This window comes from Gambusia affinis, linkage group LG17, assembly GCF_019740435.1.
Source record: "Gambusia affinis linkage group LG17, SWU_Gaff_1.0, whole genome shotgun sequence".
Lineage (NCBI taxonomy): Eukaryota > Metazoa > Chordata > Actinopteri > Cyprinodontiformes > Poeciliidae > Gambusia > Gambusia affinis.
In genome coordinates, this window is record NC_057884.1 from 3,084,113 (window position 1) to 3,112,002 (window position 27,890).

The following is a 27,890-nucleotide window of genomic DNA, read 5'->3' on the forward strand; positions in this document are numbered from 1 at the left end:
TCCTCTGTCTCTCTGCATTTGGCAGTCCTACATCAGCCATCACCACAACATGACACTTACAAAAGTGCATGACCGTGACTTTCTTTATTTAGTCAATGATTAAGCTTATGTGAAGCAACAAGTCAGAAACATTACAGAGATTTTTATTGGCTTTGTATCATTACAAACAAATCGGAAAAGAAAAACAAAGAAATTAACACGAAGTGATAGGAAAACAATACATGACCACTGCCAAAATTACAATACTAATTGCAAAGAATATAAGCATACATTGTATATTAGTTTGCATAAAATTCATTTCATTTTGTGGTGATGATTTTAATGTGTGATACCTAAGTGATAATGTATTTTGCTTTTTTGTTTTAGCTGGAACTCTTATTCAATCACCACAATCTCTTTTTCTTCGTACGCTATTTTGAAATCTGAACAGACAGATCCACAGAGCAGGAGATAAAACCTTCAGAGTCACACTGTTGTGGTTAATGTCATCAGCTGTCACCAAGGGCGCAAATCCCATCTCAGAATTGGGGGTGGGACCACAAACGGGAACATTTCTTAAGACCAATTATGGAGGGGGAGGGGGGGGGGGGGGCGAAGTTACAGTGAAATGTAACATAAGTCAGCTTCTCACTGTACCGCTGCTGTTGCTCCTCCTTTAACTTGGACTGAATCATTGTTCAGTGGGGAAAGAGAGGAGGTGGGTAAATTCATACATATCATTTTCAAGGAAGCCGTCAAGATAGTAGTAGGTGGTTGAATCTTTATGGTCATGTGTTAAACCCACTGCTAGGTACTTTGCATTTTTGTCTGAACTTGCCTGATCATTGAAGGCTTTTGCTTTTTTCATGATGTCCTTCCGTGTTTCCTTTGAGGAGTACCATTGTTCCTTTTCTACATCAAGAAGACCCTGATTTTGATTATCTGTTCTGGTTCCTTTCAGGTAGGCTGATAAAGCTGAGAGAAATGGTTCATCTCTTCCCAGAGAGGTGAATACAAAGCAATAAACCATATGTGCACTCAGAGCTTCCTGGTACAGCTGAATTTCAGATGCAATGAAAGTTGTGTTTTTCATCATTTTGATAAAAGCCTCAAGGATCCAGATTTCCTTCTCTTTATAATCCATCCACTGGTTCAGGCTTGTGGTATTGAATGGAGAAGAATGTCTATTCTTCAGGATCTCTGCAAGCTTTGCCTCTTCTTCTCTTCCTCCTCGGATTAATGGGAGTTTCTCTGCCAAACTTTGCTGATATCCAAGCTTGAACTCAGTGCACATTTCATTGAAATATTTAAGTTTCTCAGCAATCTGAGGAAACGTCTCCAAACTTTTTAGTTTCATTGCATCATTGAATCTTATTTCTAACTCACTGAACTCCTCCAGGGCCTTCTGTGCTTCTTGAACTAATCCTACACTTATTTGGCGGACCATTTTAGAGGCAGAAGAATTTAAACTTGTCAGCGGCAGCATCCAGACTTTTACCGGTACTGCAGTCTGTTTGTCTTTAGCTGTAGCTTCATTTTGTGTTGGTTTCAGAAAAGTTGGAAGATTATGGTAGAGTTTTATGGCTTCCTCAGCAGTTGTAGGATTATTGTCAAGAAAGAAATCTCCATGAAACTTGCAAGAACTGTTCTCAAAGGCCGTTTTATCGTGATCTTTCCAGTCCACAGCGCCTTCTCCAGTTATTGAAACTGATGGAATATTTTTGACTGCTATTTGTAGTTTACCCTGAATGTCTTGAAGGTTTTCAGTATCAGAAACTTCCTTATCAAACACTAAGAAAGCGTGGGCTCCATAAAGAATTGCTGTGACTACATGTGTGGCTAATTCTTTTTCAAAAACATTTTGGTATTTCACTTCTGCAAGATGTTCCATAGACAGCTCCTTGAATGTTGTTGTTGTTGTGTATTTTACTGTTACCCTGGCATGGTTGTTGGAGGTTTTAGTGTTTTTCAGGTATTTAGCAGATCCTTGAATGTCTACCATCCCACCCATAAAACTTGCCTTAAGTGATGCATCAACCTCTAGTGCATTAGATTTGTCCTGCAATGAATTTGAGGCAAGCATTTCAAAATCACTGAATCCCTGATTTGTTTCTCGCACATGTTTCTGCAGATCCTCATCATCCCACAGTGTCATTCCTATGTGGAAAAAAAAGGAAACACTGAATTCATCATAAAAAAAGACTTGTACAAAAAAACAATCTAATAATGAGACATAATTTCTTGTTCAATGAAGTTTAAACAAAACAGAAGAAATCTGGAATATTTTACAACACTGTTTTTGCCTCTCATTATTGAGAACATTCCATGAAGAGTTAACAATCAAAGATTATTTTATGTAAATTCTCACCAGCAACAAGGATGTCTTTTCGACAGTCATACAGCATTCCCAAGGAAAAAGGACGACCAAGAGCTGCCATTGTCACTGCGCCACTAGACTCCATCTCTCAGGATTCGCTGCTTTGTCAAAATAAATGGATTAATTTTAGTTGGGGTTTTTTCCCCCACAGGTTTTAAAATATTTGTTACAAGCATACCAACAGTGTCAAGATGAAGATCCTGCAATGTTCACTCATTTAGCACTTTCATCACTCACGTATTTGAATTAGTTGGTAAAGCAAATGCACTCGAAAAATATTTACCATAGTAATGCTTTCCTTTTTAAATTTTTTTTTTTTTTACTAATTAAAGTCTTACCTGCAGTAGACAGTTGTGGAATGCAGGAGATTAAATTAGGCTGGGAGACCTCAGAGTTCAGCCAAGCTAAAAGCTGTTAGAAGAAAAATGCATAATTTTCATTTAAATTTACTCAAAAAGAATGTTTGTCACATTGATACGGCGCAACCACAAATTTTACGTGACAGACGTGACACAAAATTGTGCATATGGTAAAATGTTTTATGGTTTCTCACATTTATTGACATATTTTCCATAGTAATTCTAAGAAATTATTTCACAATGGACTTCAAAATTAACTCAATATATATAAAGGTGATATTTCTATATATTCATTCTATAATCCTTGCAAATCCACTCTACACTGGTTGCAGGCTGGATACAGATCAGGTTAAGAAATAATTAATATGAATTAACTGATTAATAACTTATTGCATATCAAATGAAAAAGTGTCATCTTAACTACAAAGAAATTATAGTTACTGAAGTGGAATTCCAGGTTTTATAAAACAGGTGACTACATTTACCTTGAACTTCAACTTGTACAAGTTTTGCAACTTATAAGGACTTTTTTTATAATGCAAAAAAACACTTACTTACCGTGGAAGGACGAGTAATCCTCTGAAGACGGTCTGGGTTTTTCTGCCTTTATATTACCTCTAGGACGAACTCCTCCTCTCTGACCGACGGTTTGAATTCTAAGAAAGGGGTGTAATCTTATACACATCAAATAAGCAGTTTGGAAAAAAACAGACTTACTCTTCATGGGAAAACATAGCCAACCTACCAGTTTCACTACTTGTTATGTGTAACACTTAACTGGAGGTTAAAAGATTTGATTGAATTTCAGTAGTACTCATATGTATCAGGTCAAACAGGTTCAGTTTTCCACAAATGGGAGTGCTAGTGACCTTCTCAACAAATGATTCAGAGGGTTGTTTGCAACCTTCTGCAAGGTTCCCATCACTATCATTATTGTTGTTTTTTATTTTATTATTTCTCCATTGTGTCCGAAAACTATGAGACAGTACAATTTCACTACTCTATTACAATGCGGGTGCACTATGTAGAGTGGTCAGCCAACCAGGTGACCCGTCAGCTCTCCATTTGGAATACCACAAAAAAAGCTCATGTACACTGGCGACCCTCCAGAACCACACACACAGTAAAAACCTCGGGCGGGATCCAAACGACTGTTCTGAGAACTGAAGGAAGGTTCAAACTCCGCTCATTCATTTTTAGCTTACAGAAAAATCGCCAAGCCGCCAAATTAAAAAATTAACCTGGGATGCTGTGTTTTCTATTTTTATATCAGAAACTGGTTAAAATCTTCACTCAAACTGAGATTCTGAAAGTGTCACCAGTTAATCCAGATTTGCTTCTTAAAGCGTGAGGTGTCCATTAGATCGCAATCAATAACAGGCAGGATTATTGCACTTCCGTCAGCCGATATAGGTTAGTGGACAAAACAGCGTTCTCGGAGTTCAGACACTGATACGAGCTCAGTTAGAGATGTCGTCTAATTCACGTTTTGGACCAGTTTATTTTATTGTCTACAAAATAATATTCACTTGCTGCCAACGTTTTGGAGGTAATATTGTTTAATAGGTTTGCCAGGCAAACTTTTAACTGTAAGGATATTGTGAAATTACTAAATTGCTCAGCTTTGCGTCTGCAGCCCAGTTAAGGTGCAAATGAAATTAAATGAGCAAGGGATTAGTTTGCGTGATATGAGAACTGTTTACATTTATTGACATGTTTGCAGAATATGTCAGTCAATATAAGGCGGAGAAGACGTAAAATAATCGTCAGTACTCTAACAATACTGGGTGATAGTAGAAATTCTTACAGTTTAGCACAGTCTCCTCTTAAAGTGTGGTATATTTTGGTGATATTTCAATATGTTATAAAATATTCCTTTACATAGGCTACTAAGAATTATTATTGTTTTGAAGAGATCCTAGAGAAAGAGACATTTTTCTAATCCGTTTATTTACATTTTATCGCGTTTTGATCAGGAAACGACACAGCCACCTAATTTTTTTACAAACAGTTACGCTTAAGAAAAATTAATTTAATCATAGAATGTCATGAATATGTGTGTAATATATTGCAGTTTTTTTTGCTAAACCCAGTTACCGATCTTTAAAAATCGTGACCTGCCTATTTTGATTTTGTCCTATATCAATCTTTTTGTCTTAAATGTTACTAAATATAGAAGAAAGTCACTGAGTTGGCAACAGAGAGGTGAATATTGTTAACTAAACATTCAGACCTGACCTGGTGGGTCGGTCTGTCAGTCAAACCTCTCACTGTAGAACAGAAAAGGACAGAGGCTGAATTTTAAAACTTTACTGACGAAAATAAGATTAGGGGATAAGATGGGATTCACATGAAAGTATTGGCCGATCACGATCCCCCAAAATGAAGGAAATCGGCGCCAAGAAATCAACTGGTTGATAAATCAGTTACCAATAAATTATCTTATTATAAATGTATAAAATGTAAACAGCACTGCTAGAGATGCAATAAGTTTATAGCAGGTGTGAATGATCTAATGATCGGGCTGCTGATTGCAGTCAGTCCACATTGTTAGCAGAACTAGAGGGCCCCAAAACCACATTTCACTTAGGGCCCCATGGAGGCTTGGGCCGGCCCTGTGTACGAATTCTATCAAAATAAGATAATAATCATAAACTTGCAGTCAAGTGTTACACAATAAGTTGCTATGCTGCCAAGTTCACTGTATGGGCTTTTTATTTTCTCTTGCACAATAAGTCAGTTGTTGTCCTACCTGTTTATTTGACAATGAGGCCACACTCTTCCACTGAAATTCAACATGACGGGTGTTAGAAAAAATAATCTAGGTTCATTTACTTATGAGTTTAAGGTAATGTTTTCATATTATTATTTTGTGTGTTTGTTTGACGTCTTTCTTTTGTAGTACATCATAAACTGTTTTAGGATGTTTGCCTGGTGGCTAGAAACATTTACACATTCTTGCGTCTTCAGCTGCTGTGGTCATTAGCTGATTGTTTTATTAGCTTCCTGTGAAACTGATTGGTAATGGTCAGCCTCGTGTCCTTGTAAGGGCACGTCAACAGAAGGTTCCAGATCATCCTGTAGTAAAGGTCTTTGATCCATTGTGTGAAAAAGCCAACCTCTTTCTTTGTAATCATAATAAAAGGCAGTTGGGGACTGAGAGCCAACGGAGTTGATCCCAGACAGTGTTTGACGACGGTTCTCCGTGTCTGGCTCAGCTTCCCTTTTCTGCAGAAAAGCAATTTGTGTCTCTGGTTGATTCCTTGCAGGTTAGGAACTAAAATAGACCCAACATTTTGGAGGCTCGTACGGGATTCCCAACATACATTCCGCTGACGGAAGGAGAACGACGCGCTGAAACCTGCTGGCAGTCGGGTCTTTTATGGACCTGTCTAAAAAGTCCTGGGAGGTAAATTCCTCGCTAGGCCAGCGTTTTAGGTCACTTTCTTCTGTTGGCGGCTGGTTGACGGGATTCAAACCAAGACAGAGCAGGAATCAACCAAGTAAGTAAATGGTCCGGGTGGTTTTAAGTCCCCCGTTTGACGTAAAGTAAAGTAAAGTAAAAAGGGGGCGGTTGTAAGTCCCCCGTTTGTATAAAAAGCACACATGAAGGGAAAGGTAATAAGTGGTGTGACACCTAAAGACAGTGGGAAAAGTGAGTGGTGGGCTTGTTGTGGATAATTCTCCACTCAATCACCCGTTGAGTCGAAGCGAGTATTACATAGATCTCCCAAATAAATCTCCACACAGCACTGTCTAAACAGAGCTGTGTGGAAGGGGAGAAATGCTGTATTTAGAATTTAGGATAACTCTGCAGTTCAAAATTTCAATAAATTGACCCTAACAAAAGGATACTTTAGCTTAATTTAAAATATTTAGCTGGAGAAGGCCACAAAGTCAGCAAGACAAACTCCAAATGTGCAAGGAAGAGGAGAAATATTTAGGACATAACTTAAAGTGCAGGAGGAAGAACTATTATGCAAGAGAGAAAAACTGTAATTTTGCAAGAACTAAAAACCCCTGACTAAAAGTAAATTATGTAATTTTTGGGTCTAACAAACTATTTCAGGAATTGGGTACCAAATTATGTAGAAATAACTGCACCTTTATACAGCTTAATGTATGAAAACGATCTCAAAATGACATCATTATTGAAATGGATGGATGAGGCAGAACAGGCATTTTGTTCAATTAAACGAGTTCTTATGTCTAGCACTGCATTGGCATTACCAGATTACATAAAAGTCATTTTATGACCTCAGTGTTGGTACAACAGTATGGAGATAAACAAATAAAATAAGAAAAAAACTAAAACATATGGTTAGAAACTGTCCTGAAAAACACCACACCTGAGGATCAGCTCTGAGTGCACCAGACTCATATAATGAAACATCGTCCCCTAAATTTAATGAAGTGAATGAAATGGAAATTGATCAAACAAAGGAAGTAGTTGCAACCTCCACACACAGCAGCTCAACAGGGTAGAACAGACAAGAGCTGCAGCTGTGTTGTAACTCCTACCCCCACTAGATTCAACTGACCACCATATGAAGCCCCAGTGGCAAAACACTAGTGTGTGTAAAAAGAAACTTTAGAAGTAAGAAACAGAAGACTCCCAAATTTTTAATTTAGATGACATTGGAACATATTCTATGATACAATCCTAATGGAGCAGCAGAACAGTCTCCATATATGTATGTTTTTATCCTTGTACTATAGGATAACAGAAGAATTAGGAGTTTCTCCTGAAATCCTTATCAGCTCTCTTTCCTGCCATAAAACCATCCACTCCAAAAGGTCAGGAAAGTTCATGAAGGAGGCGTGAAGCAGCCCATCTGACTGTAGAGATAAGGCAAGTTGGATGAAGTTTTAGTTTCTTAAAAATTCAGATAACCATTTTCTATTTAGAGCAGATTGCTTAAGCAAGTAAATAAATAGAGAGCAATAACATATGGAAAATATTAAATGTAAATTTTTAGCATCAAAATGCTGAGTCTAAATTGGTAAACATGCTTTGTCGAACATTAGTTAAAAAAAACCTTTAGGAAAAGTTGGTAAAAAAGAAATTATATTTCTTAAAATGTTTCACGTATGTAAAGAAAATAATAATTTGGTATTGTGATCCTTTGAGAGGACATTATCTAGCTAAATATTTAAATTCATGCTTTGATGAGAACAAGCCTGTTTTGTCAAATTAACATAGAATGCTTTAATGATTTGACATTATAGAAACCCTGAATATTGGGAAGAACCTAAAAGACAAGTAAAACTGTAATGTGAAGTGTTTTGGAGAAATAGAGTCATCCTTGAGGTTTGAATCATGCTGAAATAAATTACTCTGTTTGTTTTGAAAGTTTACCTTTAAGGAAAAAGGGCAGAATTGAATATGGGTAGAATTTTCTGGTAAACTAATTAACCTGTTTCATTGAAATCTTTATTTGAAGTAGTAGACATTGTGATACATTAGCAGATAATGCATCAACAGGATGAGATTACGTTATGGATTTTCCTTTTATGTTACTTAATTAGATTACTGAAACTTATATTCCTTAAACAAAAAAAAAAGGTATTTTGAAGAACATGTCTGATCTGTGCTAAACATAACTCACAGGGAGAATCAAAAAGTGAAAGGAAAGATATTGTCTGCTGAAAATATATTCTTATTTTAAATGGATTTGAGTTGTTTTCCATTAAAAGATGTTCTGACAATGGGCTAAAGTATTTTGAAAAAGATCATTTCAATAGATATGGTGTATTTGGACAAATTTCTAGTGATAATGAAGGACATTTTGGTTAATTAACATGGAAAATTTATAGAAATTAAAGCTTTTTATTGTGCTACCCATTTTCAGAGCACTAATTTAATGGATTAAGAATGGTTTAAGAAATGTTTAGAAGAAAACAGACAAGCTGTAGACAAAATATCTGTTATTGATTAAGTTATACACTAATCAGTAGGAGTACTCAAGTGGGTCTGAGATGTGGGACTATAATGATTTTTCCTAAACTTGATTTTTGTTTTGATTTACATCCATTTAAAATGACTGTGGATAAAACTTAAAATTCTGCTACCAGTAAAAGGCCTAGAGAAAAAGTGGTGTATCTACAAAATGTCTGGATTTGTTAAGTTATGCATTAACTGTAATAATTACCCCATGTTTAATTCTTTTGGAAACTTTGTTTAAGAAATTATATAGAATGCTTTAGACAAACAGTAAGATCTAGTTTGTTCAATAAAAGTAATTTAGACTGGACTGTTAATTCACACTGATATTCACAGTTCGATTGACGGTAACTGTAGGTTTTTTCAACTACATTTGATCTTCGATTTTTTTGTTTTGGAATTGTATTACAAGATTTGTTTAAAATGAAGATCTGCATATGCTTAACATTTAGGGAAACATCAATTTTGAAACATGTCTTTTGAAGCAGGGTTTCTGTGTTTTCCATTTGTTGGAGGTGTAGTATTGTAATAATAGAAACGTAAATTGAGTGGGCCACATCCACCATTTAATGAGCAGAAATGAGTAAAACTGGACAAGCAGAGGCTTCGCATGACGAGTTGCTCATGGCTTTCTACACACAGAATGCTGTTGTCTATGAAGAAGCGTGCGATTGCTTGGAGAAGCGGTTCCACCTATATTTTGAGACGATAGCAGCCACAGTTGGAACGAGCGGTGGAGAATTCACTCCGACACAGAGTGAATTGAAGATTGTGTTGAAAACACAAATGGACAAATGAATGATGTCCCTGGAAAATCTGATTTCTGTTTTGTCATTGCAGTTTTGCAGCTGTTCTAGCGTCCTGTGGATGTGGTCTCATTCAAAGTTTGCGTTCTTTGATAAAAGAGTAAAGTAATTTCACCTGATGGAAAATAACAAAGCCCAAATTTACCCTTTTAATTTAAGCCATTGTTTGATTATGCTGACACTGATGACGATGACACTAGAGAATGTTGTACTTATATTTCTGATGCTAATGAAACCCATATTGATGAAGCAATGTCTGCCTTATAAAACCTGTAACAGGCCATGTCTCAGGATGCTGTGCCCTCACGAGAGGAATTTCTTTCTTATAGCTTATATTTGGACCAGGGTGGCATCTGCTGTTGAAATTTATGTCTCTTATTTTTATTCTTTTCTTGTTTTGTATTTGTACTGCCTGAATAATCCCATGTCCAAAATCAATGATAGTTAAAACTGTTGGAAAAGTTATGTATCAGTATCAACCTGTTGCCTCCATCTCTGAAGGAAACCCCGATGTCGGATGCTTATTGAAAATGTGCCAGTAAGAAATGTATTTCTGATGTTTGTGTTGGACTTCAAAATAATAATATGAAAAACAGGAGGGAATGTTAGAAAAAATAATCTAGGTTCATTTACTTATGAGTTTAAGGTAATGTTTTCATATTATTATTTTGTGTGTTTGTTTGACGTCTTTCTTTTGTAGTACATCATAAACTGTTTTAGGATGTTTGCCTGGTGGCTAGAAACATTTACACATTCTTGCGTCTTCAGCTGCTGTGGTCATTAGCTGATTGTTTTATTAGCTTCCTGTGAAACTGATTGGTAATGGTCAGCCTCGTGTCCTTGTAAGGGCACGTCAACAGAAGGTTCCAGATCATCCTGTAGTAAAGGTCTTTGATCCATTGTGTGAAAAAGCCAACCTCTTTCTTTGTAATCATAATAAAAGGCAGTTGGGGACTGAGAGCCAACGGAGTTGATCCCAGACAGTGTTTGACGACGGTTCTCCGTGTCTGGCTCAGCTTCCCTTTTCTGCAGAAAAGCAATTTGTGTCTCTGGTTGATTCCTTGCAGGTTAGGAACTAAAATAGACCCAACAACGGGTACTTGAAAGTGTGTCGGTTAGAGAGGAGGAGTTTGTTCAAGAGACATAAAGGTAGAGAAACCCAGTCAAGCTTCAGATGATCACTCTTCCTTCTACGGTAGGTACATTTAAATTTTTTGGTCAGATAAGTAGGGAACAAGTATTTACAAGTTGTTTTAAAGGTCAAGTTAAATGGAGCATGTATTTGCTTTATAAAATTCTACTTCAATGACTATTAATTTTGATGTAGGTAAGAATTTTTTATAGAGCCCTAGAACCTTCCATCTGAAACAGCATCTGTGACTAAAGCTTCAAACACAGGAAATACAAAGTCTTAAGGGTCCATTTCACCACAGTCTGCCCACGTAGGGTGGATTTTTCATATTATAGGATTAAGAGAAATACCACTTTATTATGTATTGAGTTCATCTTACTGTGTTTCACTGTGAAACAATTTCTTCATATTTATGCATAAATTTGTTGACAAATTAGCCAATAGTTTTTGACTTTTGTAGTACACAGATCTTTTAAAAAATTGTTTTTCTGTTTGCGAATAGAGTTAGTTTTTTGGTTGCTTTTCTTCCAGGCACTTTAAACATGTTCACCACACACTCCTTCCCCGTAGAGTAAAGAGCTCCATTACAAAATGAGGATTTAGATTGAAAACATTTTGGTTTTGACCCTAAATATTGCTTGATGAATGAAGAAAGTGGAGAAATTGAGTTGATGAAGGGGGGTAGAAAAGTTGCTGGTAAATAGGTTCCACTACTCAGAGCAGATACTGCATGAGAAAGAACTTAAGAGATCAGAAGCAGATTTTACTGCTCAGCCTTTGGCGATCATTCTCATCCTCATACGGTATTTTTATGTAATTTTTCTCTCATCATTTTGGAAGTGACAAAAGCTTTAACTCAGATCATTGTTCACATATTTAAATAAAACTTTGGTTGTATCTTGGAGGAAAGTGTTTGCCAAATATATAAAAAAACAAAAAAAGAAAAACAATTTGGAGGTTCTGATAGTAAAGGTAAACTTTTACTAAAGAATTTGCTTTATTCAAATGCCTTGTTGCTGAAATGTGTCCTACAAAAACACTTACATTGATCAAAGTAAACAATGAAGAAAACACCCATATAACTGCATCTATATATGGAATAATATAAACATATGTCCATGTCCCCAGATGAAATGGGGTTTTAAATGAAAAATAGTTATCTACTATTTCAAACAATAGCAGTAAATACCATAATTATAAAAAACTGGTGTAAAATCCATAAGTCATAAAAAAGAATTCATATCTCCTTGTCTGCAACAGGAACAATTTCAATCATATTGCAAGTATGTACACATAAATAGTTTCCAATAAATAAGTTTGACAGTACTTTTAACAATGTCACTTAAATTTAAATAAATTATAATAAAAACATAAATCGTGTAACAATTGCCAAATTATCACCAGATTCTAAAGCCAACGTATAGAATAGCATCAGTTTTCCATGAGGTAAAGACATTCAGTGCTTGAAAAAATAAATAAATTAAAAACATTCAACACTGTTTTAGAACACAAATTAATAAATTAATTCCTAACCATACTTGAGGAAATCTTTAAAATATTATCAGATAGTCATGTCTACCTGTGGAATCATATTATATTTCATAGTTCCTAGGTTCTCTGGTTTTTAAGTAGAAAGTCAACCGCCATTTTATACCACACAGAGCCCAATTAATAAATAGAAGATTCAGGATTTTTGCAGGAAAATACTAAAACATTCTGAGATGATCAAGTTTACATTTGCAGTAATATACATTTATCTCTATATTCCTAGATGGAATGTTTTATACATATATAAAACATTGCAAGTCAATAAACTCGCAGAAATTCCATAATACATCAAAGAAATTACCATAATATTCTGATAATAAAATCTACATGTGAAATATATTCATGCATTTCAATGTTCCAAATTTCAATGGTGTTTAGAAAAAATATTTTATGCCATACTTAGCCTAATAAACATTCATAAAAAAGTCAGTAATTCATCAAAAAATTACCAAAGTATTATCTTGTACATTTTTGCTCATAAGCTATACCCACTTTGACCAATCACTGCCATGCTGACATAACATCATAAAATTGAATTTTTTTCCAGTACTTCTGTTGGCTTTGAACCATCTGAGGCGTTAAGAATCGTTTTGCATATTATGCAAGTTTTCTACTGATTAGCAAAATAAAAAAATAAAACATAATTATAAGGATTTAAGTTTCCGTGTTGTTTTCTAGTTAATTCAGTTCCTGTGTTGTCTCATTTACCCCTTAATTGTTTCCAGCTCGTTTTCCCCTTATTGTCCTTTGTGTTACCTGCTCGCCCTCGGAGCAGGTCACACAGGTGGTCATGTCTACCCTCAGTCGTGTTTTAGTCTCCAGTTGCTACCAGTGTCTGAGCTCCCTAACCCTCACTGCTCACCTGCGCTCCCTGGATTCCTGTTCATTTCGCCATTGCCTTCATTAAACCTTCGTTTTCACTTCAACCTGGGTCCAACCCGCGTCCATCCTCACCAACAACAAAACACAATTCATCACAATAATAAAGCATAATTCAAAGCACATGTTGCAAAAGAGAAACAATGTCTACATCTGGTTAGTTGTCAAAACTAGGTTTTGCCTTTGGAAATGTTATAATCTTTGACGTAGTCTTTAGCGTTTAAGAAAATGGTGAAACTCAAATTGGCTCTATTAACAATAACTCACTATTTTCTTTGGGTTTTATTCTTATAATTGTTCTTTTAACTACTCTGGTAAAATTTAGTGTTTTATGTTACTATAAGTACAATGAAAAAACACGTTAGCTTTTAATGTTCTATCATTTTCTATTTTATGTCAAATGTGAAAATATTTTGGTTGCATCTCGTTTTACAGTCTGGTTGCTTTTAAAAACCTTTAAAGGAAAAGCAGATTAAAATTGTTTATTTTATTTATAAAGATAAGTATTTAATCATCTTACGCTATGTTTCAGCAGCTAACAGCTTGGCTGGCCAGCTCTCTGGATTCTCAATACTACGTTTTGACAGCTGTGTATACAGTGCAGGTAAGACCCGGTTACTTTAAGCAAATGTTGAACGAAACTGAACATTTAAAACAATATGCTTCAACCCTTCCATACTCACTTCTATTTAGTACAGAGGACATTGGCTTATGTAAGAGTGTTGAATATACAGTATATGCATAACATGCATATACTGTATATTCTTGTCAGGAAGAGTCTTAAGTGCACTTCGAAATATATGATGTTACTATTTTCTGAAATAAAAATTTAAATGATGAGATTACAATGTAGAATGTAAAGTTTAAAAAGATCCATGCAGAGTCACAGTGAGCTCCTGACCCATCCATCCATCTCCTTAGCCCGTGATTGGTCACGGGGCCAGCAGTTTAAGAACCAAAGCCTTAAGCTTGGTTCCTTGCTACTCCAGTGGAATCCCACACAGACATGCATGAATAGTGATATTGCAGTGTTAAACAAAAATAATCACAAACAATGCTTTCCCAAAATGGTGCAGCTTTCTTATTAAAGAACAGAGGGACACTTTGGTTCTGTGTTCCTTTGTTTGCATTTTGGGACAAGGGGAACCAACTTTATATGCAAAAGACCTGGAAATAGGACATATTAATTCGGGGTTTGGAGGCATTTTTTATGCTTCAGGCAGAAAATATACTTCACTTTTCATTTAGTCAGGCTGCAGTTTGAACACATCGAACTGTGGTAGAATAAAAACCAGATGCACTTACAGCTGTTCACATCCATCCATCCTTGTCCCTTAGAGGGGTCCGAGGGTTACTGGTTCCTATCTCCAGCTAACGTTCCAAGTGAGAGGCAGGGTCACCCTGGACAGGTCGCCACTGTGCAGCCCCTGCTGTTCACAATTTAAGAAAAATTATAAAAACAGTGTAGTGATATTGTTTAGAGCTTAGCCTTTTTAACTTCTAGCATGAAGAAAACTGTATGCTTCTGACATGTCCAATACTATAGCAGTAATCTGTTAAACTAGGATTCCTTTTAATCAGTAGTCAGTGCTTCAGAGCCTTATCTTCAAATAAAAGCTGCAGTTTGGTATTTTTACTACAACATTCATATTCAAATGCAACTCTTGGCCGTTGTTACATCAAATATAGTCCAATAATGTTGGCTTTTAAAGCTGGAGTAAGTAACTTTTGTGAAAATGTTTTTTCACGTTTGTTAAAACTGTCACCATGTCAGCAAGTGAACAGCTGTGCAGCAGCATACATACTGCAGCTGTAGATGCTGCCTGAAAAGTCAATACATTTACTATACCTTGTTTTGTGATTATTGGTATCATCAACGGTAAGAAACAACCTGAACAACTTAAAATGGGGAAGATAAAAGTTTAGTTCCATTTTGACTACTTTTTTTCAGTTCACACTGAGAGATGGACATCGATGGAGTCGTGGAACTGGCAGCTCTGGGCCGGCCTTTCGCACTGGGAATGCTGTATGATCTGCGGAGCGATTCACTTGTTACTGGTAAGAGCTCGCATGTAAGGTCATTGATGTATTCCAATTAGATTTATGTCAGGCTTACGGAACAAGTCTTAGAGTTGTTGTTTTTTTTTTTCTTTCTTATTTTGAGACGTTTTGTCAGCTCTGATGGCCTCTATTTGACAGTGGTTCGACAGGAAAGCAGGTTGTTAGAGAGAGGGAAGACATGCAGCAAAAGTCGTGGAGCCAGTACCAGGTCACATGGCCCAACTCTTAAGTGTTTATTTCTTATTATTTTATTAATAATTCATTTACACCACATTACATCATTAAATGGCTTAATTTCTACCATTTCCTTTTGGTAGAAAGTAAGCTTATCAAAGATCATCTGCTTATGAGGTGTTCCAGCTTTACTCCTGATTTACACTAAACCGTGGCCGCGCTCCGCTCAACCACGGTGCAGCCTCCACAGTAAATAAGCACCCATCATAATCAATGAGAGCATTTACACTGACATCTTCACAGCTGCACAGTGCTCCACATTTCTACAGAACCATCAACCAAAATTAGAACCAGCACAGGATCCTGTATTTTCAAAGAAGTTCATCAATAGTCCATTATGACAATCTGAAAAAATGATTTTGGAATGTCTTGCAGATATATTCAAAATAGAAATCCAAGAAATGACATTTATATGAGTAATTTATATGAGTATTCACAGCCTTTTCCATGAAACTCAAAATGAAGCTGTTTCCACTGATCATCCATGAGATGTTTCTACAACTTATGTTGAGTCCACCTGTGGTTAATTTAGTGGACTGGGGAAGAAAATAGAAAAAAACTGTGCTGCTTTGAAGGCTTCAATGAGCTCAGTAACCTGCATCTGAGTGGAAGAAGTGTGAAACAGCAGGACTCTTCTTAGAGCTGGTCAGCCATCTCAACTGAGCAATACAGGGAGAAGAGTCTTTGTTACAGAGGTGACACGCATTCGGTGTTCCAGCCTTCCTCTGTGGCAAGAGGAGAACTTTCCAGAAGGACAACCATCTGTGGAGCAATCCACGAATCAAACCTGTATGGTAGACCAGCCAGACAAAAGCCAATCCTTTACACAAGCCACATGGCACTCGGTCTGTAGTTTACCAACAGGCACCTGACAGACTCTCAGACCACGAGAAACAAGTTCTCTGGGATGACGAGATAACAACTGAACTCTTTGGTGCGAATGCTTCTCATCATATTTGGAGAAAAAACAGTCATGGTTCATCACCAAGCTGATACCATCCATACAATGAAGCATGGTAATGGCAGCATTGTGCTGTGGGGATGCTTTGCAGCAGCAGGAACTGGAAGACTAGTCAGGAAAGATGAATGCACTGATAGGCAGGCACATCCTGAGTATTGCTCTTAACCTCAGACTAGGTCGATGGTTCACTTCTCAGCTGGACAGTGACACCAAAGCTCAGCGCCGAGAAGGCTTACCAACCATTCTCAAAAACATTTTTCACATTGTTGAAACGGGGTGTTTGTGATAGGAATTTTTGAGGAGAGAGTAATTTAATCCAGTTTGGATCTGCTCTAACTCGTTCCGCAATAAAATGCCAGTTATTAAAAAAAACAAAAAACATAATTTTCTGTATTTTAAAAATGCTCTCATAGTTGAGATTCTTCTGCAATAAAAACTACGGAGGTCTCAATTCTTTGAAAGCAGACAAACTTAATTGTTTTATATCAATATGTTTAATGGAACCGAATATTAGTGTTGCAAACATAAAGACATTGTCTGAGGAACGTGTTCTATGAAACAACAGGAACAATAGCGGACATTTCTTGCACCAGTTTCAGGCCATCTCTGTATTTTTTTAATAGAATATAATCCTTCTGATACAATTCTTGACACTCTTGGTTAGAGAACAGAGTTTTTTTTGTTTTGTTTTTTTCATGTGCCCAGGCACATATCTTTTAATGCAATGTGGGCAACCAGCCATGCTGTTCAACTCAAATATGCACTAAAGTTTATTGAGTGGATATTTTACCACTAAAAAAAAGGTTGTTTTATTGTGAAAAACTTGTATGTTTTAGTATTTTTTTACACCTTGTTTATTAAGGGATTGACAAACTGTTGATGTAAACCATAGAGTGCCCCAGTTTGCATTATTTCTGTTACGAACGTCCAAACTGTAAAAATGATAAAATTACTAATCCTGTTTCAATCTCATCATTTTTGGTCATTGTGGAATTTGATCTACTATTTTTATCTCCCATGCAGGGATGACACTTTGGGATGAAGACATGCTGTCCAAACACATTCGAGTTAGAGAGCAGAACTTTAGTGAGTTTGAAGTAATTACTTCAGATTCACTGCAAAGTAAAACCTCCTCACTCAATGTGGATGCTTCATTGAAACTAAGCATCCTTGGTGGAAAGGTTAAGGTTGGAGGATCTGGAAATTACCTGAATGACAGCAAGTCTTCCAAACATCAGGAGAGAGTAACGCTGAGGTACAAAGAAACTAACCAATTCAAAGAGATGTCCATGTATCATCTTGGAAAGTTGAAGTATGGCAACGTTATCGATAAAGGCTTGGCGACCCATGTCGTCACAGGTATTCTTTATGGAGCCCAAGCCTTCTTTGTATTTGACCGTGAAGTTTCTGAAGGTGAAAACCATCAAGCCATTCACGGTGACTTAAAGATGATGATCAAAAAAATACCAAAGTTTGCTCTACAAGTCAAAGGCGATGTAAAGATGAATACTGAAGAACAGAAAAAAGTGGATCAGTTCTCCTGCACATTCTTCGGCGATGTCTGCCTGGATAAATGTCCTACAACCTTCGACGAGGCAATAGAGACATATAAATCTCTCCCAGAAAAATTTAAGGAGAAAGGAAACGATGTACCAATGACGGTCTTTATGTTGCCACTGACCACCTTACAGTCATCAGCTTCTAAACTGGTCACTCAGATTAGAGTAGGGTTAGTTCAGGAAGTTCAGAGTGTCCTAGAGGGCTTCACTGAGCTTGAAATGAGGTGCAATGACACCTTAAAAACAGCAACTCTACAACCATTTCCACAGTTAGGAGAAAAGCTCAATCGTTTTAAAGGTTTGTGTGCTGAGTTAAAGCTGGAATTCCAAGAAACTTTAGCAGAGAAGCTCCCATTAATCAGAGGAGGAGCGGTAGAGGAGGCGGAACTGACAAAGATCCTGGATAAGACACGTTCCTCTGTTTGCAACAATAGAACTCTGAACCAATGGATCGACCAGAAAGAGAGAGAAATCTACACCTTAATGTTGTTTAAAGAGAAGATGAAAAACACAATCTTCATCCAGTCTGAAACTCAGCTGTACAAGGAAGTTGTGAGTAAAGATCAGGTTCAGATTCTGTGCTTTGTCTTCACCTCTCTGGGAAGAGATGAACCATTTCATTCAGCTTTCGCAGCCTACCTGAAAGGAACCAGAACAGATAATGAAGGTGCAGGTTTTGAAGAAAAGAAATACCTGAATGCCTCAGACATTGTATCCCAAGAAATTAAAGAAAAACTCAATCTCTTCAGTGATTTTGCAGAGGGTAACAAAGAAAACCAGAAAATAAAGTTTCTGGCAGTCGGGTTAACAGATGACAACCATAAAAGCTCAACCATCTACCTTTATGAAAATGGCTTCCTTGTCGATACAAACTATAAGCTTCCCTCAAAGCCCGAAACTGTGACAGCTGATGACATCAACCACAACAATGTGACTCTGAAGGTTTCTCCTCCCAGATTTGGAGCAGAGAGCGTCATCTCCTACTCTGTGGAGGTCCGTGAGAATACAGCAGATAAATGGAGTCAGAAGATTGAACCAAAAGCTGAAAAAGTCACAGTTAGAGACCTGAAGCCAAACACAGAGTATGTGTTCAGATGCAGAGGAGTGACTTCAGTAGGTTACGGACCAGCCAGTGACCCCACTGGCCCCATCAAAACATTACCGTGCAGCCCTCCTGAAGAACTTCATGTTCACTGTTCCACAAATACTGCTACAGTTAACTGGAAGAAACCTACTGAGATCGGACAAGATGTTCAAATTTCAAATTACGTCTTGAACTGCACAGGGAACAATGAGGAAAATCATCAAATGATTGTAGATGACAAAGAACAGGCGATGTTTTCTGATTTAAAGCCAAACGCAAGATATCATTTGAATGTCTACTGTAAATGTGGTGACGCTGGAACAAGCAAGGAAGCCACAACATCTTTTGAAAACTCTTAACTGAACTGGAGGTGAAGAGCAACAACAACACAACGAAAAGAACAAGAAAATATTTTTCTTTATCTGTCGATTCCAAAATTAATTTCTGTTTTATTGTAGTTTTCAGTAAGGAGTATCACAGTTAGAACCCTAATATACCCAGTTCTGAAAGTAATCAGATTTTTAAGTGTAGTAAAAGTACAGGTGGCAGGAAAGTTCACTTCAAGTTCAATGATTCAGTTGCCGATGGAGTTTCACAGATTTTAGATTTTTTTTTTCTTTTCTTTTTTCAAAAAATAAAGGCTTGGTACTGTTAAAGACCAATACAGAAGAAAATGACATCACTAAAAAGAATTCAAAGAAACACGTTAAAAGCATTTTATCCAAACATTTGGAGAACAAAAGCAACATGACACAACTACGACTCTTTCTCAAACTATAGCACAGACTGTCAGCAGTGTCGTCATTCAAGTCCCATTTCAGACGGTCTGATAAGCAATGACACACTTACCTTTTATTGAGTCCAAATGGATGCTGTACGTTGTCCTGGCAATTCTTCTGAGATATACATTTTAACTCCTGGGTTTGTAAGTGAGTGCACTCATACGCTGAAAGCAGACAATCATACGTCGGCTGAAGAGGTAAAAATTAAAGAGAAGACTACAAAGTGCCTAAAGTAAGACTGCCAGAGAATAATGAATCCGACTGTTAGCGGCATGAACAAGAAACCAAACTGGACTGGACGAAACATGTGGATCGACTGAGGAAACTGAAAGAAACAAACAAGGTCTTGGCCAAATCAGATGAATGAGAAACTTCCTCAGGCTTCTCTGTGAACACAAATAAGTAAAATTGAAGACTAACTTCAACTAGAACTTTAACTAGACGGACACCCCGGAGCAAGAAGAAAGAGAGATAAATTAATCCAACAGAAAATGAGTTTTTAACATTTTCACATTACATGCTGGAAAATGTTTTGGAAAAAGGAGCCTTGTTCACGTTTGAGTCCTATGCAACATTTTTTTTTTGATGATTCTTTCAACCTGATAAATGGAAGAGTGTGTTGAATTTGTAACTTCTTTTGAGCTAACATTTTGGTGTGCTGTTTTTTCAAGGGGTTTCTTCAGTGTTTTTCCAAGCTATTAAAAATGATGTAACTTTATACCTTCGTGTCCCTGTAATTTCCTGACCTCCTCAATTATCCATCTGTCTATTATTATTCAGTTCAAGATGACGACATGAGAAAACGTGACATAACTGGATTTTTATCTTGCTTGTTAAACATTAATGCGGATCTTAATTTCATGAGAACTTTTTAAAATAACTGCTACCAGTACTGTATTCTATTTAGCTAGCTTTGTTCTATGAAGATTATGTTGAGTTTAAGCTATTTAAACCCCCCAAAAATCTATTTTACTGACGGGGATATGTGAAAACATGAGAGATTTGATTAAAATTAGAACTGCACAGATTAGAAGGAACATAGGCTAATAAAGTATGCCTTTTTAGGTGCCTTAGTAATCTTTTACTATTTCATTAAAATTACAAAGAATACACAAAATGTAACAGTCCTTATAGTGGAACTTTCTCTAACGTTGCTTAAGAAAGTAGTAAATAATCTGTTGATGCCTCAAAACATCAAACATTGACAGTTTAGTGACGCTTCAACAAAAACAATGCTTGTCCTTGACACTAAATGTAGCAAATGCAGAAGTTATCTTCAGTTCCACATCTCTCTGAATATGATCTGTTGTTTTCAGATTTTTAACTAAAACACAGAAGCTGTCTCTCTACCCACTCTATTTTCAGATCTAAGATCTATAAGTGAACGGCATTAGTTCCAGTTCGCGCTCCACACCGGGTGGTGGCGGTAAATCACACTTTCAGGTTTTTTTGAAAAGCGCAATAAAAAGACGAACAGCGTCACCGTGAAGCCGGGAAGGAGAAGAGACGCTCTTCAAATTCGCCATTTTTGCTCGCACAATATTACGAGTCTTGATTATTATTTTTAGGATCAAAACTGACATAATAAAAATCCCCATCCTCCAGAGAACACAGATCTTTCATTTGTATGTTGTTCATTTTTGAAAATAAAACCAACTCCTTTACATGGACTCTGCTGATTCTACATGTGGGTCAGAGAGTTAAACCCGATTATGGCAATATGTAATATTTTTTTAAAATATACAGTTAAAATTTAAATTTTTACAAATGTCTTCAAAGCGTATTTTTAAAAGGATTATCCAAAGTATAATTTTAGTCATATGTTTACTTAGAACTTAAAGTATATTTTTGAAAGAATATACTTTTAGAAAGTGTACCAAATTTTGGCATAGTTCCTCAAGAAGCTTCAAAAAGAAATAAATATCTGATGACTATTTTATTAACAGCAAGTAAGAAAAACATTACAAGAAAATGGTTATCACAAGACAAACCAACTTTAGACGACTGGATTGACATAACATTTAACATGTATAAAATGGAAAAAGTAACAGCCTCTCTCAATCACAAGACTGAACAGTTCTGTCAGCGGTGGCAGATTTGGTATGTAAAACTTGAAAGATCTGATTTCATTTTTAGAGACCATCCACTCTCCAATGCTACCCATACTTCATAATTGTTTTATATTATGCTTTTCATTGGTGCATTATTATTATTATTATTATTATTATTATTATTATTATTATTATTATTATTATTATTATTATTATTATTATTATTATTATTATTTGGTTTGCTTTTTACATTTCTAACTTTTTTTTTTCTTTTCATTGGTTTCTTCTTTCACACACTCCAAGCTTTATAATCTCTCTCAGGGAAGTGAAGTTGCATTTTTGTTTTGACTGTTATAATGCAGTGGTCTACTTGTCAACCTTATTCCAAATGTTGAAGTTAGTCCTGTGCTGTAGAGACCTAAGTTCATGTAAATGATGCTTCTTGAGAATCAACAAAGATAAAATTTTGAAAAAAGAAAGCGTACCAAAAATACTTTTTAAAGAGCACTGGAAGCATGTTTCTAAAAGTGTACCTATTTTACATTTATAATATAATCTTAAGTATATCCATTTTATAACGTACTAAAAATGTATTTCAGAAAAATTATCTATATTTAAGATATACTTAATATACATCTTTCTTTTCACTAGGGTAGACTTTTCAAGATTGAGGAGCTCTGGATTTCCACCCATGTGTTTTTGACTAAATGTACGAGTTCTATCAAAATATAATCATAACCGTGAACTTCCAGTTAAGTGTTACACAATAAGTTGCTAAGCTGCCAAGTTCACTGTATGGGCTTTTTATTTTCTCTTGCACAATAAGTCAGTTGTTGTCCTACCTGTTTATTTGACAATGAGGCCACACTCTTCCACTGAAATTCAACATGACGGGTACTTAAAAGTGTGTCGGTTAGAGAGGAGGAGTTTGTTCAAGAGACATAAAGGTAGAGAAACCCAGTCAAGCTTCAGATGATCACTCTTCCTTCTACGGTAGGTATTTTTTGTTTGTTTATTTTTGATAAGTTGGCAGGGTACAAGTTGTTCTAAATGTAGCAATCAGTTTTATAAAAAATTCTCTCAACTGTGGTTTTGGCACTATGACTTGACAAAAGTCAAAGGTAGATTTGCCAGGATTATAGGATGAGTAAATACAACACTACATCTAGAGAGACTTTTTAAATCCAAGGTGGTCAATATTTACTGTATATATATATATATTTCAAAACTGCCACTGAATTACCAACTTTATGTTTATATGTAGGAAATCTGAGAACATTCTTACATTAAGGAATGGAGTGATCAAATATATTTTTGTTGCTCTTGCATGTCTCACACAAACATTACTATGGTCAGAATTATTATTGGCCGATTCAAGAGGTCCAGAGGTTTTGTTGCAAATACGATAAAACATTTTGAATAATTACATTCTTAAGTGGAAGAAAGTGTGAAGCAACTAAAATATCAAAGCTACTGGTAATTCAGGACCTATTAACTGCTACAGCATATTATTCTGTTAAGCAGTACTTTAGAAATGTTTTATTGCAATACATATGTTTGTCAGGAATATGCTTTCTGCACACACTTTTTAATTTAAGTTTTCTGTTCATTTTCAGTTTCTTGCGCCACCTACGTCCCTTCTCGCAATCTCAGATCCTTAAATCAGCTATTGTGTTCCACTCCCTGACTGGCGACAGAAGGAGGAAGGACTTTTATGGTAAGGGCTCCTAGCTTGTGGAATGCTCTTCCTCTAAATACCAGACAGAACTCTTCATTGTCTTTTTTTAAATCATTTGTTAAAACTTACTTATATAAAAAGGCTTTTGCTATTTTAATTTCTTTTGAATATTTACTATTTTGCTTAGACTCACTTTATGTATTTTTCTAAATTTTGTATTTACAGTGTTCTGTGCTAAATAAGTTACTTAAAGGAAAGCAGTTGTCTTCTACAAGTTTCTATGTCAGTTCTTTAAAAAAATGCTATCGACTAAATTCATTTAGAAACTAGAGTTCTTTAAATGAGGTGATGGAAAAAAGTACTTGTTGAAGTCCTACAAAGGATTGGTGGAGTTATTTAAGTATTCCTGTTATACTGGAGACAATCATGTCCAGGGCCTTGGTCCCTTCAAATGGTCTTCCATGCAGCAAAATGACCTCTGTGGAAAGGTCAGACTAGGAGTGACTCCAAGATCTTGATGACAGCTGACCTTAATAATAGCTTAAAACCACCTGGAATAGTGAAATGAAATGTGACTGTAGTGGTGTAAAGCTGAAAGGAACAGCCTCCCTGACTTGCTGAGTCCAAGAGCTCCCCAACTGCAAGATTCACTGAGACGCTTGAGACTCTAAACATTTTTCTGACTCTGACAATCCTACTTAGTATCACATTGAGGATTGAAACATCAGTGGAGTGCAAATCAAACTCACTCAAATAGTGTTTAAAGTTGGAAAAACAAACAGAAATACCAAAAGAAAACAATAATTTGGTAACAATGATTGCTAAAGCTGCAAGCAATCTCGAAGGGCCCTAGTCGCAGCTCAGTGCCACTGTGGCCGTGTGGCGACTGTGGAAGCTCAGGCACCATCACCCTGTCACCATTGTCTGACCTAATCAACACTGTCCTGTTGATTGGGTCAGAAAGCAAAGCATTGCACTTCCTGTTGTCAGTGATGTCATTATATTGCCATTAGGTATTGTAGGGATCGGATATGGATAAATCACTGAATGTTTGGTGTCTTTTTGAGTGTGTGAGATATAAAGGTTTGGACTTTTGTAAAGGAAGATCCTGTTGCCCAAACACTGTGATGCAAAGCTGTGTAGGTATTTGAAACATAAAATTTGAACTACAATGTAATACATGTCTGAGAATTGACTTTTTTATTATTTTTGATTGACTAGTTAAGACAGTGATGGATTCTGGTGTACTGGAACTTGCAGCACTTGGCCGACCCTTCACACTGGGAACACTGTACAACCACTACAATGACACAATTGTTACTGGTAAGAAATGACATGCAAAAAGTCTATCTCTTATAATTTGCACTTATTTACTTTTAGAGCATCTGTCTCATATTTCCCTGTCACTCCATTTTGATGATAGTCTGCATTGGAATCCAATTTTTGTCAAAAACAGCTTTGACTAACAGCCAACCAGCCTCTTGATTTGGTATGGTCTTGAAGGATCATCTTGCAGGATTTGTGCACATTTTGCTTTGGGCCTACAGATTATTTAAATATTTCTTGCACTATAAATTATATAAATTAAACTTCTATTTTTTTATGCTTGATACAGTGGAGATTTTTCCTAATCAGTAAATGCAAACTAAAAAGGCAGTATAATTTTCTTTATTTAACTGCAATAAGATTTGTATGTCTGAGTACATTTTCACATCCAAGAAATAACTAAAATATATTTTCCAAATCAAGGACATCTGTAGTATATACATTAATCTTATGGATACTTAATATATTTTTCTTTCTTTTAATTGATACACAAACACAATATTTTAATTTGTTTTTACTTTCAAACTGGTGAATTGCCACAAAAAATTTGCTAATGTGATTTTTAGCCATTTATTCATTGACATGAATATACTTTTGCTCTCTGTTTGGTCATGCAGAGATGTCACCATGGGACCAAGATGATCTAACAAAACATATTCAGATTAGACCACACAAACATACTGATTTGGACCTGGTTCTTTCTGATTCTTTGGAGGAAAAAACATCTGCACTAAGTCTTAATTTATCAATAAAGGCAAGTATCTTGTTTGGACTGATTAAGTATGAAGGAGCTGCGGCATACCTGGATGACAACAAAACTTCCAAAAGTCGGGCCAGAGTAACAATAAACTACAAGGCAACAACCCACGTCAAAGAGTTGTCAATGTATCATCTTAGAAATTTAAGATACCCGACTGTTATTGATAAAGTCTCGGCAACCCATGTTGTCACAGGTATTCTTTATGGAGCCCAAGTCTTCTTTGTGTTCGACCGGGACGTTTCTGAAGGTGAAAACCATCAAGAGGTTCATGGAAACATGACAATGGTAGTCAATAAAATGTCTCAGATGGCTGGGGAGATGAAGGGTGATGTAATAATAGATCCCAAAGTCCAAGACGCAGAAAAGTACAAATGTACATTCCACGGAGACGTGTGCCCAAATAAAAAACCTACCAACTTTCAGGAGGCCATAGAAATCTATAAGTCTCTCCCAGAACTACTTAAAGATGGAGAAAAGGCTGTACCAATAAAAGTCTTCATGTTGCCACTCACGAGCTTTGGTACCACAGCTTCTAAACTGGTCCGGCAGATTAGTGTAGGGTTAGTTCTGGAAGTACAAAGGGTGCTAGAGGACTTCATTGAGCTTGATGTTAGGTGTAATGATGTACTTGGAACAACAATTGTGAAACAGTTTCCAGATATCTCAAGTAAAATTAAAAAATTTAAATCTCTGCTCTCCTGTTTAAAGTCTGAATTAAAAGAGGATTTGGAAAAGAAACTCTCAATCAGAGCAAAGGAGGCTCAACTTGCAGAGATCCTGAAAAAGAAACGCTCTTCTTTCAGGAACAGTGACCTGAAGTGGTGGCTGGACTGTAAGGAAAAAGAAGTAAATACTATAAAGTCAATCACAGAGAAAATGAAAAATCCCAACATAATCCCCTCTCTCAACGGCGACCACGAGACAGGGGCAGATGAAGTTTATTACTTTGTCTTCACCTCTCTGGGAAGAGATGAACCATTACTCTCAGCTTTATCAGCCTACCTGAAAGGGACCAAGGAAGATAATCAAAATCAGGATCTTCATGATGTAGAAAGGGAACAATGGTATGCCTCAAAGGAAAAACTGAGGGACATAAGGAAAAAAGCAAAAGCCTTCAGTGATTTTGCAGAGGACAACAAGGACAACCAGAAGATGAAATTCCTAGTAGTGGGCTTAACAGATGATAAATATGAAGGTTCAACCATCTACCTTTATAAAAATGGCACAATTGTCAATAAGAACTATGAGCTTCCCTCAAAGCCCGAAACTCCGAAACTCCAATTACACACCAGTGTGTCATCCTGATCTGTGAATGTCTGATAAATCGGCCGGCCAATAAATTGGTGCACCCCTACTTTAGACCTCTCCTAAGACTCAGTGAACCTTGGTCTGTCTCTGAGCGTCTGTCCTAAAACAGACCTAATGGACCTAATACCCATCACTGTGAGCTGTAAAGAAATGGTAGAGTTCAGATTTAATATTTGTTTCTAAATACTAATTTGGGGTATGCCTACTTGGTTGCACAATAATTGTATTTTGTGTGTAAGATATATGGGTAGCATGAAACTGTAGTTTCCATAAACAACTTGTTTAAATTTTTTTGCACAGACTAATGATGGGCAGAATGGCCTTGGTTATGTTTCTGTTTTGATGTTTATATTGTGAAATTGCTGGCTACAGTATGTTTTATTTAGTGTGATGAGCATACAACACTTTTAAGATTTTTGAATGGGAAAAAAAACCAAACATTTGTCTTTTAATTCATATTGATTTACATTATCTATCATAGGAATACAGGTGCCCTTTGGCATGTATTGATGTATTTAGTAATTTTTATTATGATTTTTGTCCCTGTCTCCAGTCCAGGGTGTTTGTTGTTGTTTTGTTGTTTTCTTTAAGCTTCACACACTTCAGTTTGTCATAACTACACTGGCTCTGCATGTGTTTGTTGTGTTTTTTAAAATAAAAGTGCTAACATAATAAAAAATCCACGTAATATAATTTGTTACTGTGTGACTGAAAGTTCTCACATGAGGAGAATTAATAATATATGGTGGTGCATGTCAGATGGGTAGGTGTTCATGAGTTACCTTACTGAAATAGAGGGGGGTTCACCTCTTGAATGGCCCTTGTGAAAAATAAACGTACTAAGTATATTAAATCTTAGCATACTTGAAGCCAGACTAATAATCTGTATACTGCAAGTTTGTTAAGTATTATTTAAGCATGTTATTTGTTATTTTGGAACAACTCATTTTGTACCAAATGTATTTTAGTTGTAATTAAATCACAATTTGAATGTACTAATTGTTCTACTACATTTAATTGTGAAACAACTACAAGTATACTTTGCACACTTTAAGTATACGA

General features: G+C 36.2%; 3 protein-coding genes across 8 annotated transcripts; 2 read left to right on the forward strand and 1 right to left on the reverse strand.

The window, feature by feature from the left end:
- Positions 1–69: 69 nt before the first annotated feature.
- LOC122819689 (stonustoxin subunit alpha-like) lies at positions 70–13,026 on the reverse strand. 3 transcript variants are annotated; one of them, XM_044096612.1, is made up of 4 exons: positions 13,008–13,026; positions 2,695–2,767; positions 2,348–2,454; positions 70–2,136 (listed from the first exon to the last, which is right to left on the reverse strand). In XM_044096612.1, exons 3-4 carry the CDS (start codon positions 2,439–2,441, stop codon positions 671–673), a joined length of 1,560 nt encoding a protein of 519 aa, XP_043952547.1. In that variant the 5' UTR covers positions 2,442–2,454; positions 2,695–2,767; positions 13,008–13,026; the 3' UTR covers positions 70–670. The 3 variants fall into 3 exon arrangements, with proteins under 3 accessions (XP_043952547.1, XP_043952546.1, XP_043952545.1); XM_044096611.1 differs by lacking the exon at positions 13,008–13,026 and adding an exon at positions 3,274–5,039 and having other exon boundaries at positions 2,348–2,457; XM_044096610.1 differs by lacking the exon at positions 13,008–13,026 and adding an exon at positions 3,274–5,038.
- LOC122819691 (neoverrucotoxin subunit alpha-like) lies at positions 5,122–27,885 on the forward strand. 4 transcript variants are annotated; one of them, XM_044096614.1, is made up of 5 exons: positions 5,122–6,218; positions 7,435–10,664; positions 22,754–23,473; positions 24,656–24,757; positions 25,378–27,885. In XM_044096614.1, the coding sequence occupies exons 4-5, from the start codon at positions 24,667–24,669 to the stop codon at positions 26,823–26,825; spliced, it is 1,539 nt and encodes a 512-aa protein (XP_043952549.1). In that variant the 5' UTR covers positions 5,122–6,218; positions 7,435–10,664; positions 22,754–23,473; positions 24,656–24,666; the 3' UTR covers positions 26,826–27,885. The 4 variants fall into 4 exon arrangements, with proteins under 4 accessions (XP_043952549.1, XP_043952548.1, XP_043952550.1 ...); XM_044096613.1 differs by having other exon boundaries at positions 5,122–10,664; XM_044096615.1 differs by lacking the exons at positions 5,122–6,218; positions 7,435–10,664 and adding an exon at positions 22,148–22,749 and having other exon boundaries at positions 23,373–23,473.
- LOC122819688 (neoverrucotoxin subunit alpha-like) lies at positions 14,401–20,423 on the forward strand. The gene is made up of 2 exons (XM_044096609.1): positions 14,401–15,082; positions 17,304–20,423. The coding sequence occupies exons 1-2, from the start codon at positions 14,989–14,991 to the stop codon at positions 19,280–19,282; spliced, it is 2,073 nt and encodes a 690-aa protein (XP_043952544.1). The 5' UTR covers positions 14,401–14,988; the 3' UTR covers positions 19,283–20,423.
- Positions 27,886–27,890: the final 5 nt, after the last annotated feature.